Source organism: Bos mutus, chromosome 28 (assembly GCF_027580195.1).
Source record: "Bos mutus isolate GX-2022 chromosome 28, NWIPB_WYAK_1.1, whole genome shotgun sequence".
In the NCBI taxonomy this organism is placed as follows: Eukaryota; Metazoa; Chordata; class Mammalia; order Artiodactyla; family Bovidae; genus Bos; species Bos mutus.
The window spans coordinates 8,310,440-8,331,427 of NC_091644.1; the positions used below are offsets into that span (position 1 = coordinate 8,310,440).

A 20,988-nucleotide genomic window follows, 5' to 3' on the forward strand; every position below is an offset into this window, starting at 1 on the left:
TCGACATAGCAATCCTGGAGCTTGGTTAGATCTTTACAATCTCCCTTTTAAATACTGATTCTCCCTGCCTTTAATGTCACTTCAACCATCAAGAAAAGAGTTAATTCTCTGAGACTATTTAATATACCCCACTGATAACTAGTCATTCATGATGAAGAGTATGCTACATTGAGAACCTGGTAGAGATCAAGAGTGTCAAAGCTTTTGCTCTATCATATGACAAGGTAAGTCTCCTTTCAGAATGAACTCCTGGAGCTGAGATGGTAATTCCCTAATCTGGGCATCTATTAGCCCGTGGGAAAATGGGCTGAAATATACAGAGCAATGAGCACACTCCCTAATATACAACAGGTGCCCCATAAATGTTTCCTGGTCAACTATAATAGTTGGCATTTATTAAGAACTAACCATATGCCAGACCTGTGTTCATTTTATGTATAGTATTTCTCAATAGTTAAGCTATTCCAAATCCTGAAAGATGATGCTGTGAAAGTGCTGCACTCAATATGCCAGCACATTTGGAAAACTCAGCAGTGGCCACAGGACTGGAAAAGGTCAGTTTTCATTCCAACCCCAAAGAAAGGCAATGCCAAAGCATGCTCAAACTACCGCACAATTACACTCATCTCACACTAAAGTAATGCTCAAAATTCTCCAAGCCAGGCTTCAGCAATATGTGAACCATGAACTTCCTGATGTTCAAGCTGGTTTTAGAAAAGGCAGAGGAACCAGAGATCAAACTGCCAACATCCACTGGATCATAGAAAAAGCAAGAGAGTTCCAGAAAAACATCTATTTCTGCTTTATTGACTATGCCAAAGCCTTTGACTGTGTGGATCACAATAAACTGTGGAAAATTCTTCAAGAGATGGGAATACCAGACCACCTGATCTGCCTCTTGAGAAATTTGTATGCAGGTCAGGAAGCAACAGTTAGAACTGGACATGGAACAACAGACTGGTTCCAAATAGGAAAAGGAGTTCGTCAAGGCTGTATATTGTCACCCTGTTTATTTAACTTATATGCAGAGTACATCATGAGAAACGCTGGACTGGAAGAAACACAAGCTGTAATCAAGATTGCTGGGAGAAATATCAATAACCTCATATATGCAGATGACACCACCCTTATGGCAGAAAGTGAAGAAGAACTCAAAAGCCGCTAGATGAAAGTGAAAGTGGAGAGTGAAAAAGTTGGCTTAAAGCTCAACATTCAGAAAACGAAGATCTTGGCATCCGGTCCCATCACTTCATGCCAAATAGATGGAGAAACAGTGGGAACAGTGCCAGACTTTATTTTTCTGGGCTCCAAAATCACTGCAGATGGTGACTGCAGCCATGAAATTAAAAGATGCTTACTCCCCGGAAGGACAGTTATGACCAACCTAGATAGCATATTGAAAAGCAGAGACATTACTTTGCCAACAAAGGTTCGTCTAGTCAAGGCTATGGTTTTTCCTGTGGTCATGTATGGATGTGAGAGTTGGACTGTGAAGAAGGCTGAGTGCCGAAGAATTGATGCTTTTGAACTGTGGTGTTGGAGAAGACTCTTGAGAGTCCCTTGGACTTCAAGGAGATCCAACCAGTCCATTCTGAAGGAGATCAGCCCTGGGATTTCTTTGGAAGGAATGATGCTAAAGCTGAAACTCCAGTACTTTGGCCACCTCATGCGAAGAGTTGACTCATTGGAAAAGACTCTGATGCTGGGAGGGATTGGGGGCAGGAGGAGAAGGGGACGACAGAGGATGAGATGGCTGGATGGCATCACTGACTCGATGGACGGTGAGTCTGCGTGAACTCCGGGAGTTGGTGATGGACAGGGAGGCCTGGCGTGCTGAGATTCATGGGGTCGCAAAGAGTCGGACACGACTGAGTGACTGATCTGATCTGATCTCTCAATAGGTACTTATAGCCCATTTTCTAAATGAGTTAAGTAGAGCCTTCACTTTATTTAGAGAAGGTTACAATGTTAGCCAGGGATACAGTCAGCATTTGAACCCAGCTTGCTTGATTTTAAACCTCACGCCTTTTCCATGACTCCACGTTGTGTCCTTAAACCACTATTATACATTCGAGTGAGCCAGACAGAAAGTGAAAAGTGAGTGAATTATAGTAAAAACCTAAGAATTCTACACTAAAGACATCCTTTCGTGCCTCAATAGATTAAAGACGAGAAGGGCAAACAACATGAAATAAAACAATAATCCCTAATGAAAGAGAACAAAAAGGTGCTGCTAAATGTCTTAAAATAGGTATGTTAATTAGATGTCTGATTTTTTCCTTTTTATAGAAGGCCTTTGGGAACAAGGGCTTCTCTGGTGGCTCAGATGATAAAGAATCTGCCTGCAATGGGGGAGACCTGGGTTCAATCTCTGGGTTGGGAAGATCCCCAGAAGAATGGAATGGCAACCCACTCCAGTATTCTTGCCTGGAGAATCACACGGACATAGGAGCCTGGTGGGCTACAGTCCATGGGGTAGCGGAGTCGGAAATGACTGAGCGACTAATGCTTTAGGAACAAAGTAATCAGTTCTTTCCACCTCCCTCTCCACCTCAAAAAAATGGACATTAGTTCTATCTGTACATTCCAGTTGATCACACAGTCACAATTCAAGAATGTACTGAGACAAAGAAGTAGGCAGGTTTTATTCTTGAAAACCCCTCAAGAGGAGAAAGGCAGTCAGATGGCCTGGTCACCAACCTGTTCAGCATTAAGAGCTGAGTCGTAGAATGTGTGTGCTGTGATATTAGGCTCGGGGTGGGGGGGTTGTCTTACCTGGATTTAATATCTCTACCACATGAACCTCCTAAACTGTTCATGTAACATTTTAAAGAACGGTTCACTTAGTCTTGGGGCTGGATAAGAGGAAAAGAATATGGAGATAGATAAAAAGAAATGAAATATACCATGAATGCTTAACCAAAGCATAGAATGTGAAGGATTTTAGTACCAGTAGAAAAAAAGCCAGATATCTTGGACTCAGAGATGATGAAAAATCTTAAAGAACTTCATTAATGACAAGTGATGGTCTTCAGGCACTTCAGTGCCAAATTCCATTAGCATCTGTATATAAATAAAAAGAGCTGCAGATGCTGGCCAAGGCCCCTTTTTACCCTGCCAATATTAATACCAGGTGTAGGACCATCTACTTAAAACTCCTTATTAATAGGATTTGACCACCAATAGCTTTTCCTGAATTGGACAAGGAAATGGCAACCCACTCCAGTGTTCTTGCCTGGAGAATCCCAGGGACGGGGGAACCTGGTGGGCTGCCGTCTATGGGGTTACACAGAGTCGGACACGACTGAAGTGACTTAGCAGCTTAGCAGCAGCTTTTCCTGACAGTTGACTGTAAGCTAGAACTTCAATAGTATGGTTTAGAATTTCTTTAGAAATAATAAGTGCTTTTGCGATTAAACTCTGCTCTCAATTAGCACAGAACTGGCATTGGCTTTTTAACTTCTGAGAGACATTATTATTTATGCTTGTTGCCTGTTTTAAATGGACACAATTTTAAATAGAAGATTTTAAACAGAGCCCCTAATAAAGCCTAAATCTAATCATTTCCACAATTACAGTTTTATTTATATTTTATGTGCTTGCATGTAGACACACTTAAAGAAAAGAACACATATGTATATATATATATTAGATGATGTAAGAGTTTGACAAATGACTTGTTAATGAAAATTTATTAACTACATAACCTTTGAGTACCAGAGAAACTTCAATATGTACAAATCACCACGAAGTTCCCAGTTCCTAAACTTTGGTTATATGAATATGTCTCAAGCACCAAGGAACAAACAATAATCCTAATTCAAAAAAAGAAAAAGAAAAAAAATCCCAGGAAACGAGGTCCTTCGCGTGTCTTGAACCTGTTTGTTTTTAAACACCATTTGGGAAACTCTTATTCTCATATTTCCTTTCATTTGGGTCAATTTCCAAAAACAGTCAATAAAAATTGATCAGGGGAAAAGGGACAGGCAAATTACCATTACAAATAAAGGTGATATCTCAAAATAACTTTTTGAAAAGTATTCTTAAATATAAAACTCTTAACCTAGGAGATCTGTATTATTTAACAAACCCAACTCTTATTTCAAAAATCAAAAAACCTCCACCACCACAATGATAACAGGGTAGGGGTGAGAGGCTCACAGGGAGATCTGCAGCAGACTCAGTTACAGCTCCTAGGGTTCCACCACCTTCCGTGGCATCTGCTAGCTGCAGAGGTGATTTGTATATTTAGGCATCAAAAAAGACACCTGCCAGGCTGAGCACAAACTCTGATGAAATTTCACAAGAAGTCTGATGGGCAAAAGAAAGAAAAATAAAAGAATCAGGGCTGAAATAGAAAAAAAAAGAAACAAAGTATGTCTCAGTCTATGTAAGTCGGGATGGAGGAGGTGCAGATGTACTGACAGCTGCATGGGCGGAAGGGACTGCATCCTTGCCTACAAACGCGGATTATATACACATGGATATCATGTCAGTTCACACGTCACACCTTCTTGTTACACAAGTGGGGAGCGTCTAGTCACTTGGCTCCTCAGGCCCCAGTCCTTTGTCCCGGCTGGTTGGTGGTCTGTGTACAGGACTCAACTGCATGGTATATGAATGGATAAAGCTTGATGTCTGGTCCAGGGGTGGAGCAGTTTCTGCATTCTTCATTGTAATATCGTAGCAGCAGCTTATATACTTCTCCTGAAGAGCAGAAAGCCAGACCAGTTTGCACATTAAGATACGTAGATAGATAAATCGACTACAGAACACCCCAGTTCTATCCTAAATAACATTTGCTCAAATTTGGCTTTTGAAAATAGAGCATGAGGTCCATAAGCCTGGAAGGCTTTCCTGATATAAAGCTAAACATTTTGAATACCTTAAAGAAACTACTTATTAGTTCATAATTACAGCAGGCTATACATGGTACATCGTCCATGCATCCTTTTCAGAGTTCGTGGCGACTTTAATTTTACATTTAGCTCCATGACAGGAAGGCCTCCCAGGTCCAGCTGAAACACAGTAGAAGGAGCGTCTGCTGGGCTGTCTGATAAACATGCCTCAGAGTATGGCCTCTCAGGTTTTAACGTACCTTTCAATACCATCCCCTCATTCAGTTTTCCATACACACAAAAGTAAAAATGGACACCAACTCCAACATCTTGGCCTTAATTTAATAAGCTGACATACTCATTGAATATTGAGGATGAAATTTTGCTAGAAAAATAAGGTCTGCAAGCATTGTCCCTCTGAGATCTTGTCCCCCAACCCCACCGAAGTCACATTTCCATTCTTACTTATCCACTAGGATCTAACCAGAGTTAGCAAGTGCTCCTCCTGGATGGTGTACAATCCGTCTATACACCAACCATCCCTACTTACCAACAGTCAGTTTCCTCTCAGTGAGGAATGTATGCATGCTGTAAATGTCTCTCATCAGTTCTGAGTCCCCAAAGGTGAAATAAACCACATCTCGCTCAGCTACAGCAGCTGCCAGGATCTGTATTAAGGCTGAAGCACAGAGGAAAACACAGCTATATTATGACACTTCCCATCAGGATACCTTTAGTTCTTTCAGCCAGCTAAATTATAGCTGGCATGCCATAGCTATATCCTGGATTAAAGATTTATAAGCCTAATATACACGTTATTAGAAATGGCAAATAGAGGATGAATATAAATCATCTGGTTGTGTGACTTTCCAGACATGCTACTGAGAATCTCATTAAGCCACAGAATTCCCACATAAGCACCTTTGTGGGAAAACAACAGAGGAAGGTGCATCTGAAGCAGCACCCTTAAGGCGGTCAAGTGGTTTTCCCCCACTTACATTAATCTGGAACTAAAATTTGTGTTTGCTTGCTTGATTTATCTTACTACATAGTCACTGGTTTTTTGTATCAAAGGTCTGTGATTTTCCCCGACCAACGTACTTGGGAGGTTCTACTGCTTTTGTGAACTCTACAGCAAGCAGGCGTTCTCCAAATGGGTTCCAGAAGACACCCCCGTCCCTTCCACACTCCAACCTCCACCCAATCACTAGAGCATGGAGTGAACGTTACTGATAACACTGGACATAAACTCCAGTGTGCTAGCATAGGAAAATCACGGAGAAGCCCTGTCCCCAGGAATCAGAGGTACAAATCACTGAGCCTAGAGTACATTTCCAAAAACTAAATTCCTTTATAATCTTAATTTCAAAAGACAAAATTTATTTTAAATATCAAAAATGAACACAGGTACAATAAATGCCCTGTTGCTAGTAACATCTTTTCCTTCATAAAAGGGGAGGTGGGAATAGAATTAAAACACTATGGAGGATAAATATAATCAAATATAATTTTGATTTTTGAGAGCATCTTCAAAACATAAAAGCTAAGAATGGGAGTGGGGAGGAGCTTATAACTGAAAGCAAATGGAAATAAACGAGCCTAATTTTATTTCAAAGGAAAAGCACTACCGGGAAAGGAAAAGGGAAGAACGAACGTAAGAACTGGCCCAAGTAACCTATGAACACAGTATGTGGCTGAGATGCCCTCAGTCTTGGACAAGGAGGAAAGAACTGCAAACAAATCCCAGACTTTCTTTGTTAGATGTGCTTACCATAGCAGTACAGGTGAAACAATTCTGAGACTATTAATACAATTTATTTCAGGATTGAAAAAATGAGTTGATTTGTTGATGCTGCTGGGAGTTATAGTTCTCAGAATGGAAGAGGGGACATACAAACATGGAATGGGAAAGACAAAAAAGTAACTCTGTGGTTATCAATTGAAATGAAAGGCACGGTATGTACTCACGACTTTTAACTATGAACATCCGTGTGTGTTTCTATGTGTATTTCTTAGTTTTGTCTGCTGAAAGGGCCGAAAAGAAGACATCCCAGCAGCAGTTAGCACCCCTAGTGCCCAGACAGTGGTCTAATGCCATTCCCCCTGAAAGGAGCTGGATTCCTCAAGGAACACTAGATTCCACGGTTGGGACAGGGTCGGTACAAGATAAACCCAGAATGTTTTATACCAGGAAGTGAAGAAGTACTGCAAACCAGATGCGGAGAAATTGAGGACTGCTTGTCCTAAGGATATAGAAGCCAGTTTGAAGGAGCATCTATTAGCCAAATCTGGGCGAGGGAAGCACCAAAATATTATGTATAGTAGTAAGTTACAAATCATTGAAAAAATACTGAGTCCACAATGATAATACATAATAAATAAATGGAGAGGAAGGGCTCCTGCTCACGTGAGAAAGCTACAGCCTAACTGGTAAGTCTAGAGGGAGTGTTAGATATTAGAATGAGATAACCCTTTTCTGCATTCATCATGGCAAAGACCGGATCAGGCAAAGATCAATAAAGGATGCTAAACCTAAGGGAAATTTTGTCTCAAAGCGTCTTCCCACAGACCACTTATTAACTACAAGGGAGGAAAAAATATCAGTATATAACTACAGTAGAAAAATCAGATAACACCATAACTAGGTGACCAAAGTTAATGTCGCCAGTGGAGTCGGATGACCACCAAGTGCCTCTAGACAGTCACCTGTGCGCTATGCTGATCCAGAATGCACACCTCACCCTAATTATGAGGGAAGAGCAGACAAAGGCAACGAATGCTGTGTTCTTCAAACGTGTGTCATTTTCATCATAGGGGGCTAGAATGCAAAAGTAGGAAGTCAAGAAACACCTGGAGTAACAGAGAAGTTTAGCTTTTGAGTACAAAATGAAGCAGGGCAAAGGCTAACAGAGTTCTGCCATGAGAACGCGCTGTTCATCTCAAACACCCTCTTCCAACAACACAAGAGATGACTCTACACATGGACATCACCAGATGGTCAATACTGAAATCAGATTGATTATATTCTTTGCAGCTGAAGATGGAGAAGCTGTATACAGTCAGCAAAAACAAGACCGGGAGCTGACTGTGGCTCAGATGATGAACTCCTTATTGCCAAATTCAGACTTAAATTGAAGAAAGTAGGGAAAACCACTAGACCAGTCAGGTAGGACCTAAATCAAATCCCTTACACTTGTACAGTGGAAGTGAGAAACAGATTCAAAGTATTAGATCTGACAGGCGGCCTGAGGAACTGTGGGTGGAGATCTGTAACACTGTACAGGAGGTGGGGACCAAAACTCTCCCCAAGAAGAAGAAATGCAAAAGGCAAACTGGTTGCCTGAGAAGGTCTGACAAATAGCTGAGAAGAGAAGCAAAAGGCAAAGGAGAAAAGGAAAGATATATGCATCTGAATGCAGAGCTCCAAAGAATAGCAAGGAGAGATAAGAAAACCCTCCTAAGTGATCAATGCAAAGAAATAGAGGAAAACAATAAAATGGGAAAACCTAGAGATCTCTTCAAGAAAATTAGAGATACCAAGGGAACATTTCAAGCAAAGATGGGCACAATGAAGGACAGTGGCAAGAATACACAGAACTATACCAAAAAGATCCTCATGACCCAGATGACCAGGACGGTGTGATCACTCACCTAGAGCCAGACATCCTGGAGTTCAAAGTCAAGTGGGCCTTATGAAGCATCACTGCAATCAAAGCTAGTGGAGGTGATGGAATTCCAGCTGAGCTGGAATTTCAAATCCTAAAAGATGATGCCATGAAAGTGCTTCACTCAATGTGCCAGCAAATTTGGAGAACTCAGCAATGGCCACAGGTTTGGAAAAGGTCAGTTTTCATTGCAATCCCAAAGAAAGGCAACGCCAAAGAATGCTCAAAGTACTGCGCAACTGACTCATCTCACACACTAGCAAGGTAATACGCAAAATTCTCCAAGCCAGGCTTCAACAGTATGGGAACCGAGAACCCAGATGTTCAAGCTGGATTTAGAAAAGGCAGAGGAACCAGAGATCAAGTTGCCAACATCTGTTGGATCATAGAAAAAGCTAGAGTATTCCAGAAAAACATTTGCTTCTTATTCATTGACTATGCTAAAGCCTTTGTGTGGATCACAACAAATTGTGGAAAATTCTTCAAGAGATGGGAATACCAGACCACCCGACCTGCCTCCTGAGAAATCTGTATGCAGGCCAAGAAGCAACAGTTAGAACCAGACATGGAACAACAGACTGGTTCCAAATAGGAAAAGGAGTATGTCAAGGTTGTATATTGTCACCCTGCTTATTTAACTTCTATGCAGAGTACATCATGTGAAATGCTGGACTGGATGAAGCACAAACTGGAATCAAGATTGCCAGGAGAAATATCAATAACCTCAGATATGCAGATGACACCACCCTTATGGCAGAAAGCGAAGAAGAACTAAAGAAAGAGCCTCTTGATGAAAGTGAAAGAGCAGAGTGAAAAAGTTGGCTTAAAACTCAACAATCAGAAAACTAAGATCATGGCATCTGGTCCCATCACTTCATGGCAAATAGATGGGGAAACAGTGAAAGACTATTTTCTTGAGCTCCAAAATCACTGCAGCCATGAAATTAAAAGACACTTGCTCCTTGGAAGAAAAGCTATGACGAAGCTAGATAGCATATTAAAAAGCAGAGATGTTACTTTACTGACAAAGGTCCGTCTAGTCATAGCTTTGGTTTCTCCAGTAGTCATGTATGGATGTGAGAGTTGGACCATAAAGAAAGCTGAAGGCCAAAGAATTGATACTTTTGAACTGTGGTGTTGGAGAAGACTCTTGGGAGTCCCCTGGACAGCAAGGAGATCAAACTAAAATAAAAAACTTTGAACTAGTATATTTGATATGGCTGAGTATCCCCAGATTTGAGAAAGCATCTAAGATGTTATAACACATACAAGACTCTGAATACAAAAGTATTTCCTAATTTCCAAACTAATATTTATTGAGTGTGCATAACATGTGAGGCACCACGACTAGGCCTCATTCATCTTGGAGTAACTGATCCCAAAATGCAGATACATTTTAATTAAAACTGCTCAACCAACTTACGCCAACATTAAAGCTTCAGTACACTCAATTTTAAAAGGTTCCTAATTAACCTAAACTACATATAAAAATGAAAACCAATATGTTGTAATCTTCTTCTACCAAGAGGTATTTCTTATCTTTTGGTTTGAATGAAATTTATCTGTATTTTCTATTAAGAGGAGAGAAAGACCCAAAGAAAAGTCCTTCTAGTCTTGTTCTCCCCTTACATACAGAAATACTAGATCACTGGTCATTTGTCATTTATGAAAATAAAATATTAATAAGAACATTTAAAATGTATCTCCCTATAGTGTTTATTTATTTATTTTTTTCTCCCTATAGAGTTTATTTTCTAAATGCTTCACAGGCCATTCTGTCCCTGTGGATAGGCTCACAGAGTTAAGTTTCACAGACCTACCAAAAAGAGGCTGAATCCTAATAAGAGAACCAATTTACATTACATTCTTATTTCCCATCCGTTTCTGTTTGGGTCAGATGATAACAAAAGCATGTGGCAGACAAGCTCGGACTGGAGACTGAAGACCTGAGCTCAGGCCTCACTTTTCTGCTAGCTACCTAAGCTCTAGGACTTTGGCCAAGTCACTTAACTCTCTTGCCTGCATTTTCCCCATCTATGCAAAGAGGAAGTCAAATCAGATCGTCCCTAAAGACTCTTTCAGGGTATGGAATTCCATAGCCTCTATTACAGCTTTTCTTCTTGCATTGGATATTAGACTATAAATACACAGAGTAAATTTTCAGAAATATAACAATCTTGACCTTAAACCCATCAGTAATCACTAACAAAAGATCATTTTAAACAAAACTGTCTTCAGACCTGACTATATCGCCAAGGTCTTTGCGCATCTAGACAATTATGTCTCACGATTTAAGTGAACTCGCCTGCATCACAAGTTAGATGAGAATAAATCACAGACCTAATAGGATGTGTGGACTGATTCCAAGAACGATGCAAAAGCATCAAATCCCAAATTCAAGCACAACTAGGTGCCAAAATAATCACTTAAACTAACCTGCAGGGAGTTTGGTTTTAATTTTCTTTTTGGCATCAATCTTAAGCAATAAAATTTTCAAATAAGTATGAATAATCAAAAAAGGCTTCCCTGGTAGTTCAGATGGTAAAGAATCCACCTGCAATGCAGAAGGCCCAGGTTTGATCCCTGGGTCAGGAAGATACCCTGGAGAAGGGAATGGCAACTCACTCCAGTATTCTTGCCTGGAGGATTCCATGGACAGAGGAGTCTGTCGGGTTGCATTCCATGGGGTCGCAAAGCGTTGGACACGACTCAGCGACTCACACACACTACACTAATATCAAAAACCGGTCACAGTGTCATCTCAAAACAAATGAACCGAACAAAAAATGAGTAAAAGCATGGATACCTGTACACAGGTATTGTCTGAGGCCATCAACAGGTAACATCAGTAACAGCTGCTAACACAGCTCTGTACTGTAGCATGTGGAATGTTCTAGCAGCTTTTCAAGGATAAGCTCAAGATTCACAAAGATTAACTCAATCCTTACAAAAACTGAGTAAATATTAGCATTATCTCCATTTTGAAAATCAGGAAATAAGGGCATCAAAAGATTAAGCAACTTGTCTAAGGTCACACAGCCAGAAAGTGGTGGAGCTGCAATCTGAACGGGGTGGCCTGACCCAGGGCTCTCCCTCACCCACTCTGTTGGAAAGCTGCCATGCCACGCCATCCTGCTACGCTCCAAGCCAACCTACCACATGTCTGTTAGAGGAATTTCCTCAAATTGTTTATTTACATTATTTAAATACATACTAGCAGGAAGCTAGTATAGATTTGAAAGTGTTACTCATGTCCTTCTCATGAAACCCAAGTTGTTTTGTGAGGTCATGTCTTGATTACTATGAAAGCTCAAACATGTTTACCAGCCCTGGAGCATTTTGCTCACTCTTCTAGGCCAACTCTTATTTTCTAATTGGTCTTGCACTCTGGCTACTGTTTTTATTTTAAATATACGCTACGCTATGCTAAGTCACTTCAGTCGTGTCCGACTCTGTGTGACCCCATAGACGGCAGCCCACCAGGCTCTGCTGTCCCTGGGATTCTCCAGGCAAGAACACTGGAGTGGGTTGCCATTGCCTCCTCCAATGCATGAAAGTGAAAAGTGAAAGTGAAGTCGCTCAGTCGTGTCCGACTCTTAGCAACCCCATGGACTGCAGCCCTACCAGGCTCCTCCGTCCATGGGATTTTCCAGGCAAGAGTACTAGAGTGGGGTGCCATTGCCTCCTCCGATTTTAAATATATATATAAAATAAAGTATTATTGTTTACTTTTGGCTGCACTGGGTCTTTATTCCTGCATGTGGGCTTTCTCTGGTTGTGGCAAGCGGGGACTACAGCTGCAGCCCACAGGTTTCTCACTGAGGTGGCTTTTCTTGTTGCAGAGCACGGGCTCTGGAGTGCTTGGACTTCAGCAGCTGGGGCTCGCAGGCTCTAGAGCACAGGCTCAGTAGTTATGGCCCAGAGGCTTAGCTGCCCGGTGGCACATGGGATCTTCCTGGACCAGGGATCACACTTGTGTGCCCTACACTGCAAGGTGGACTCGTAACTGCTGGCCCACTAGGGAGGCCCTGGCTACTGTTTCTAACCTTGGTACCTGTGACCCTGGTGGCTCAGATGGTTAAGCGTCTGTCTACAATGTGGGAGACCCGGGTTTGATCCCTGGGTCGGAAGATCCCCTGGAGAAGGAAATGGCAACCCACTCCAGTACTATTGCCTGGAAAATCCCATGGACAGAGGAGCCTGGTAGGCTATAGTCCATGGGGTCGCAAAGAGTCGGACACGACTGAGCGACTTCACCATGTGACCCTCCCAACCACTCCCAATCCTCCAGTGGATATTATGAAAGCCTCAATCTTTGGTGCCTGAATAGTACTCACATCAAGAATTCAGCCACCATTTCTAGAGTGGCAATTTCCAAATCTAAATCTAGATACAGAGTTTGTGGCCAATACAGATGAGATTGTAAAAGCACAGACACTGAACTCTTGGGTGTCAATCCTGGTTTGAATCCTAGTCCTGCCACTTGCTACCCTTGTGACCTGAGGCTATTGACCTCGTTGCCTCAGTTACGTCACAAAGACAAAAATACCTCATACCTAGTAGGCTGTGATGAACTAATACATCTAAGGAAAGCACTTAGTACAACACAGAATGCTTTCAGCATGTTGTCTAATCACAACCACAACCACAGTACTGGTTTTTGAGGAAAATAGGCCAAATATGCATGCTGGTTCTGATTGTTAGCTGTGTTTCTTTGGGCAGTTTTATTAGCCTCTGCATAAAACCTTGGTTTCCTCATCTTAGAAATGAGGCCACAGATTGAAGGGTGACTATGCAACACTAAAGCACAGAACGCAGTATTTCTTAAACCTGGCTGGTTATCGGCAACTCCCAGAGAGTTAAAAAAAAGTTCCCAGAGCCATTTCCCAGATCCATTAACTCAGTGGTATCTCTGAAGTCCAATAATAGCCATTCCACTCTCTGCAGACAACTTGAATGCAACTTGTAAGACGTATGTACCCTGCGTTCAGTGCAGCATTGTTCACAAATATGGAGGCAACCTACGTGCTCATCAGTAGATGAGTGGATAAAGATGTGGTGTGTATATATATACAAGGAACTACTACTTGGCCATGAAAGAACAATGAAATCTTGCCCTACGCAACAACATGGATGGACCCAGACCAGTACTCTTGCCTGGAAAGTCCCACGGACGGAGGGGCCTGGTGGGCTGCAGGCCATGGGGTCGCTGGGAGTCGGCCACGACTGAGCGACTTCACTTTCACTGTTCACTTTCATGCATTGGAGAAGGAAACGGCAACCCACTCCAGGGTTCTTGCCTGGAGAACCCCAGGGACGGGGGAGCCTGGTGGGCTGCCGTCTATGGGGTCACACAGAGTCGGACACGACTGAAGCGACTTAGCAGAAGCAGCACAGTGTATTATCCTAAGTGAAATAAACCAAAGACAAATACTGTACGATTTCACTTATGGGCTGAATCTAAAAACAAAAAATATGAACAAACCTAATCAAACAGAAACAGTAACAAATACAGAGAACAGACAGGCGGCTGCCAGAAGGGAGGCGGGAGGGGGTCATGGGTATGAACGTACAGTGTAGGGAAAACAGTTGGCCGTTATGTAAGGTCTTCGCATGGTGACAGAAGACAACCAGACTTATCATGGAGATCGTTTTGAAATGTATAGAAACACAGAATCACTGTTGTGTACCAAGAACTAGCAGAGCTGTAGGCCAATCATACTTTAAAGACAAATAAAGGCACAGGGAAATATGATCAGATTTCTGGCTACCAAAGGTAGGAGGTGGGGGGAGAGCGAATTAAATGAAGGTAGCCAAAAGGTACAGACTTCAGTTACAAGATAAATAAGTACTAGGAATGTGATGTACAACATGATAAAGATAATTAACACTGCTGTACATCATAAATGAAAGTTGCAAGGGAGAATAAATCCTGAGAATTCTCATCACAAGGAAAAAAAATTGTTCTACTTCTTTAATGTTGCCTCTGTATAAGATGATGGATATTCACTAAACCTACTTGATACTAATTTCATGATGTAAGTCAAATCATTATGTTGGACATCTTCAACTTTATAGTTCTGTATGTCAATTATTTTTTAATAAAACTGGAAAAAAACATGCTCACAACAGAAATTGTTGATAATTGTGAAAATAAATTACACAATGAAAATCTTGGAATACTACCCTCAATAGTCACCAGAGCAAGCAAAACTGCAGTCTGAAAGGCTTTTTTACACCATAAAGAAAAGAAACAAAATGAACACATTTATAAAGCTTCTCAAATTGTCCATCACAAATGACCAAGGCTTGTGGCAGACCTGGCTTCTGGATTGATGATGTGAATCTACTCATTTATTTTACTTAAGAGAAAAACAGAAAAAAGTGTCTGTCATAAGATCAATAAGTCCAGAGTGAAAAACAGGTTTCCTCAAACAAATTCAGGATGATAAAGAATTTCATAAAATAAAAACCAGAAATTCTTTCTCCTACAGACATTCAAAACACTGAAACTAATAATGTGGTTTTTATTTTTGAATATGAAGAAAATGTCTGTGAAAGTCTTTAGAATAAGGAATAGAAGAAATTTTTTTAAGCGTGTCACAAAAATGTAAACACATAAAAATTAACCCTATAGGACAACAGGCTGATCACAACTCAACAGGCTGAAATAAATGAAAAAACAGAGAAAAATACCTGTAACATATGTTATTCAGTTGCTAAGTTGGATGACAGATAATTAATATTTCTTAATATACAAAGAGTTATTACAAGCCAATGAAAACCAAATCTGCTGACTAAAAGCTAAATGGGCAGATGACATGAACAAGCAATTCGCAAAACAAAAATGACCAATAAAACATATGAAAACTACTGAACCTCAGAGAAATTAAGAAGATTGAAAAAACCCTACAGTGGTGAGATCGCCTTTGCAAAGAAGACACTGTAAATTGATACTGCCTTTCAGAAGAACAGTTTGTGGTAAATATTAAAATATGTTGTATCCCTGTCCTTTGAGTCATTAATTTCACTTCTAGGAATTAACCCTAAGAAAATAATTATGTATAACATATATAATTATATATTATAGTATTGCTTATATAAAATAAAAAAAACTATGAATGGAGAATTGGTGAAATAAACAATGGCATATGAGGTACATACAACAGAATACTACGTAGCTATTAAAAACTGCGGACAGTTTTTGGTGTTGCAAGCCATCATGAGACTATAGGGCTTTCTAAAAGAGGAGGTCAGAGCATAGCATACACAGTATGATTCCACTAACGTAAAATGACTGCACGAACTGTTACAGAGAAATTCCCAAGGAGAAGGATTTGAGAAGGATTTCATCTGTATCTGTCTAGCTAAACTATCCATAGTTTAGCTATCAAGGCCAGTTGGCTGTTTTATATTTGCTTTGTTTTCTTGTTACTTTGTCAACTGTAGTATAAACAAAAAATCTGTCAGATTTTTGTCCTGGGTTCCTGGCAGGAGCTTTAAAACCTTTGCCATTTCCTGAGTCAAAGCTATGGTTTTTCCAGTGGTCATGTATGGATGTGAGAGTTGGACTATAAAGAAAGCTGAGCGCCAAAGAATTGATGCTTTTGAACTATGGTGTTGGAGAAGACTCTTGAGAGTCCCTTGAACTGCAAGGAGATCCAACCAGTCCATCCTAAAGGAAATTAGTCCTGGGTTTTCATTGGAAGGACTGATTTTGAAGCTGAAACTCCAATACTTTGGCCACCTGATGCGAAGAACTGACTCATTTGAAAAGACACGATACTGGGAAAGATTGAGGGCAGGAGAACAGGATGACGACAGAGGATGTGATGGTTGGATGTCATCACGACTCAATGGACATGGGTTTGAGTGAACTCTGGGAGTTGGTGATGGACAGGGAGGCCTGGCGTGCTGCAGTCCATGGGTCACAAAGAGTTGGACAGAACTGAGTGACTGAACTGAACTGACCTGAGTGACAGGGTATTTGTTACGCTGGTGACAGTGACTGCCAGTGGGCCTCTAACTGCTTGAGGATTGTGCTTTCAGTCACTGAACTCTAGGGAGAGGGAGAGCTGGAGCATGGCCAGTGATGGCCAATGGCACCCATGTAATGAAGCCCACATACAAACTCTGGACACCAAAGGTTGGTGGAGCTGCCTAACAAACACATTCATGTGCTGGGAAAGTTATATGTTTTGACACCACAGGGGTGGGGCACGGAAGCTCTGTATTCCGTCCCCATCTCACCCTATGTATATCCTTTGTAACACAATTGTCACAGCACCTTCCTGGGTTCTGTGAGTTCCTTAGGGGCTTGAGGGAACCTCCCCACTGGTAGCTGGCTGATCAGAGGTGCAGGTGGTCCCCGCAGGACAGCCCAGCCTCAGACTTGCAGCTGGAGCCTGAAGGAGGGGTGGTCTAGCGGAGGAGGCATGCCCGTGCCTGGTGGGGTCTGCACTGACTCCAAGAAGTGTCAGGGCTGTACTGCAGCACCCTCAGCTTGTGTCAGACCAGCTGGGCTGACACAGAATAGTAGCCATCCTAAGTAATAATATAATACTGTTTTCTATAACTGATACTCTTGAGAGGAAAAAAAATGTCATAATATGAAAAATAACCAACAGCTCCGTTGATAGGTACAAACCTGAAGTGCAAGAAATGTTCATCCTTCTGGAGCACCAAATGCCTCCTCACGCAGCTCTCCCGGGCTGCATGCCCGCACTTCACGCACCTCTATTAAAGCTCTCCTTTCTGTATGTTGCATTTGTCCATGCCTCCCTCTCATATGCTAGACCGTGAATTCCAAAGCAGGGACCACCTCTTATTCACCTTTGTATTCTCAGAACCTACCACCGTGCCTAGAGAGTGGCAGACCTGCCGTAAGTCTGGTGAATGAACGAGTCACTCAGTGAAACAGCTCTGTCCGTAAAACTCACTACCGTAAAGGGATGTGCTTGCGTGGGTGGTTTGGGTTGAAACTTCACAGTCATTTTGGCCTCTTTATTCAACTAAATGCTGTGTCTGATAGATCAAAGACATAAGTGACCTCTGCAGGGAATAAAAATACAGATTTAAAAATAAAAATACAGATTCCTGCATACATAATAAAAAAACGATTGTATCAAATATTCTTTTTCTTTTCTTTTAGATTTTTGTGGTCCCTTATTATGATAGACCAATAGAAATCTGGTTAGAAGGATTAACTCTAATCCTTAATCAAAAAACTATTATCCTTCTTATAACAACTGACTCACTCACCTTTTAGTCTAGCATCACCCCCAAAGGCACCACAGCCCCAGTTTCCTGTAGCCACTGCAGACAGGTTCTCTGAAGAAACTCCAGGACGAAGAAATCCACAGTAAGCCTGAAGGATGAAAGAAACATCAAAGCAATGTGAGTGACTAGACACTAGCAGTATTTCTGACTGATGGTCTAGGATCAGTATCCATTATCAAGCTTATGTTATCTCTCTCTCTCTCTCTCTCTCTCTCTCTCTCTCTCCCTTTTTTCCCTAGGGGCCAAAGGAGAGGGGGAAAAAAGAAAAAATCCTGGGATAACAGAAGGAAGAGAGTAAGAAATGATCAGTTCTAATTACTGATTTGCTCTGATGCTGGGCAAATCAAAGCCCCAAAGCCAATACCCCCTTAAGGGGGTCTCAGTTTTCCCCCTTCCCCAGTTCAAACAAATATAAATGAAAGTATCAGAGATATTTCAAGAATTAATGGGATTCCAGTTATGAACTATGAGGGGCTAATGGACAGAAAGGCATTTAAGACAGTGTTTTATTTGAAAACTTTTGATTATTATTTTTCATTACAGTAAAGAGTTATTACTATTATGCTTCCTCAGCACTCTCTGAATTATTGGGGCTAGATTAATAACTGTGGTTAGCTTTTAAATGTGCTTCTTGCCACTGAAACACTTAAGCGACTATATATAAAATGAGTCCCTATATATAAAAGGGACTCCTATGCCTGGCTATAAGATAACCTTTAAAATCCCTTCCAGCTCCAAGACTCTAGTTTCACAGCTGTATTTTAAGCTAGATTATTTTATTTTAAAATCTGCCAGTTACCTGCAAAAAGTACAGTATATCCTGAGGATGCTGGCTGCATATTAATTAAATGAACAGCTCATTTTATATATGAGAAGATTGCAGTTTAAGGTCCTAGAGTTTCTGATTTCCATTTCTTTGCTGTCAGGCTAGTTGGTCTTTCTGCCTCCTAAGGGTTCTTAGTTTTCTGAAACTATCAGACTATGTTAAGAGGTTTAATATAATAGCAAAGCAAATATCCCCTGGGCTTTCTCAAGTACCAAGCAAAGCCTGAAATATATCTTATGCATAATAGTAAATAAAATAAAAAGAACCATGTGTGACAGATGTTCCCAGAGAAAAACCAAGGATAAAGAAAGATGCTTCTACGAAACCCACACGTAATACTGTAAATCGCACTCTGAAGTTGCTACAAAGGTATAAAAATTTATTTGACACACTGTCTGGATGGATTAACAAGGCTATTTCTCCCACCTCCTCAAAGGCTGTAAATCCTGGCAGACGTTAATTATAAGTTGGTACCAGACCATTATTCAATGCTGTGGCACAGAGTTTCCACTAGAGCTCACAAACTACCTGTATAATCAGATGCACAGAGCTTTTGAAAATCTCTTTCAGGTCAAAACTCTCAAAGAGCTCAATTTTTCTCAGCAGATTCTTCTTGAAAGAGACAGATTCTCTGCCTTCATGCCAACAAAGGGAATAGACTTTCCATCAGAAGAGACACAACTTTGCCATTGCTTTCCTGCCCAAGTCTGCAAACATGCCCCGGTGAGGAGGGAAACTTGTTAGCCTCCTAGTTAATGTTTTCTGCTTTATGCCATCAGAACGACTTTAGTCTCTTCCAATACTGCTATCTCTACATATCTGGGCTAAACTTTCTTTAATAAGCAAAAATAGCTCAGTAAAACTAAAGCCAAAAAACAGAGAATTTGAAATATTTAGATTATCAGAAGCAAAACCTAACCAATTTTACTAAAAAAAAAAACTTGAAAAATGGCCACAACAGAAACAAACTATAAAACGGAAGTTATCCTGCATTTGTTTTGATCAAATAAAATAAAACTTTAAAAAGGTAATCAGATAGAAATTAAATGATGTAAAATAGGTAAAAGAGTAACTAATGATTAAATACAAAGTTCCTTTTTATAGAGGTCTAATTGATTTATTATATTAGTTTCAGGTATACAGCAAAGCGATTCAGTATTTTCAGATTATACTCTATTAAAAGTTATTACAAGATAATGGCTATAATTCCCTGTGCTTTCCTATTTTATGTAGTGTGTATCTCTCAATCCATAGCCCTAACATGCCCCCCCCACCCCCTTACAGAACCACTAGTTTATATCTGTGAGTCTGTTTTGCATATACATCATCTGTATTGCTTTTTAGATTCCACACGTAAATGATGCTGTGCTGTGCTTAGTCGCTCAGTCATATCCGACTCTTTGTAACCCCATGAACTGTAGCCAACCAGGCTCCTCTGTCCATGGGGATTCTCCAGGCAAGAATACTGGAGTGGGTTGCCATGCCCTCCTCCAGGGGTCTTTCCAACCCAGGGATCAAACCCAGGTCTCCTGCATTGCCGGCGGATTCTTTACCATCTGAGCCACCAGGGAAGCCCACATATAAGTGATATCATATAGTATTTGTCTTTCTCTTATTTCATCAAGCATAAATACTCTCTAGGCCCATCCACATTGCTGTAAAAGGTAGAATTTCATTCTTTTTAATGGTTGAGTAATATTTCATTGTATACATTATCCATTTATCTGATGATGGGCATGGCACTTGGGTTGCTTCCATGTCTTGGCTGTTGTTACAAAATTCTTTTATTGTGTTTAAACCGACCACTTCCAAGGTCAGAAATCAGAGAGGAGCAGCAAACTCCTCTGAGTCCCCTTTAGAGGGACAACCCTTGCTTCTCTCCATTCCCCAGTAAGGAGAGAGATCCCTCACATGTCAGAGACCAGGATGGGGCCACTAATCAGGATAATAACTGAGCTTCTTTGGTAAGAAACAAAGATCAGGTAATGACAGAGATGGCAAAAGAATTGTCAAGTTCTTTCTTCATAGGGGAATGTGCTAGGAGTTCTCAAGAGCTCCACACTGGCAGCAAATATTTCTCCACATGAGCCACAGCACTTGAGAAGATTAATCAGAGCAGTAAAAGAAACCTTGCTTATTAAACTCTCATCACAGCCTGACATTCACCATAACAGAGCTATTTATTTTTTACTAATAAACTACTTAAAAGTGGGAAAAAGAAGAAGCATTCAAACCTCAGTAAGTAGAAGATACCAATAAATATTCCTTGCTCAGAATGGGGCTTCACTGATAGCTCAGTTGGTAAAGAATCTGCCTGAAATGCAGGAGACCCCGATTCAATTCCCGGGTCGGGAAGATCTGCTGGAGAAGGGGTACGCTA

The 20,988-nt window shown here is 40.9% G+C and overlaps 1 protein-coding gene across 2 annotated transcripts in view; it reads right to left on the minus strand.

The window, feature by feature from the left end:
* Positions 1 to 3,675: 3,675 nt before the first annotated feature.
* Positions 3,676 to 20,988, minus strand: part of PARG (poly(ADP-ribose) glycohydrolase) — a 111,434-nt gene continuing 94,121 nt past the window's right edge. For both annotated transcript variants that reach the window (XM_005900605.3, XM_070364592.1), the window contains exons 16-18: positions 17,765 to 17,870; positions 5,389 to 5,517; positions 3,676 to 4,707 (exon numbers count right to left, since the gene is read on the minus strand). In XM_005900605.3, coding sequence (XP_005900667.1) covers positions 4,553 to 4,707; positions 5,389 to 5,517; positions 17,765 to 17,870 — 390 coding nt within the window. In that variant the 3' untranslated portion in view covers positions 3,676 to 4,552. The remainder of the gene's footprint in view (positions 4,708 to 5,388; positions 5,518 to 17,764; positions 17,871 to 20,988) is intronic.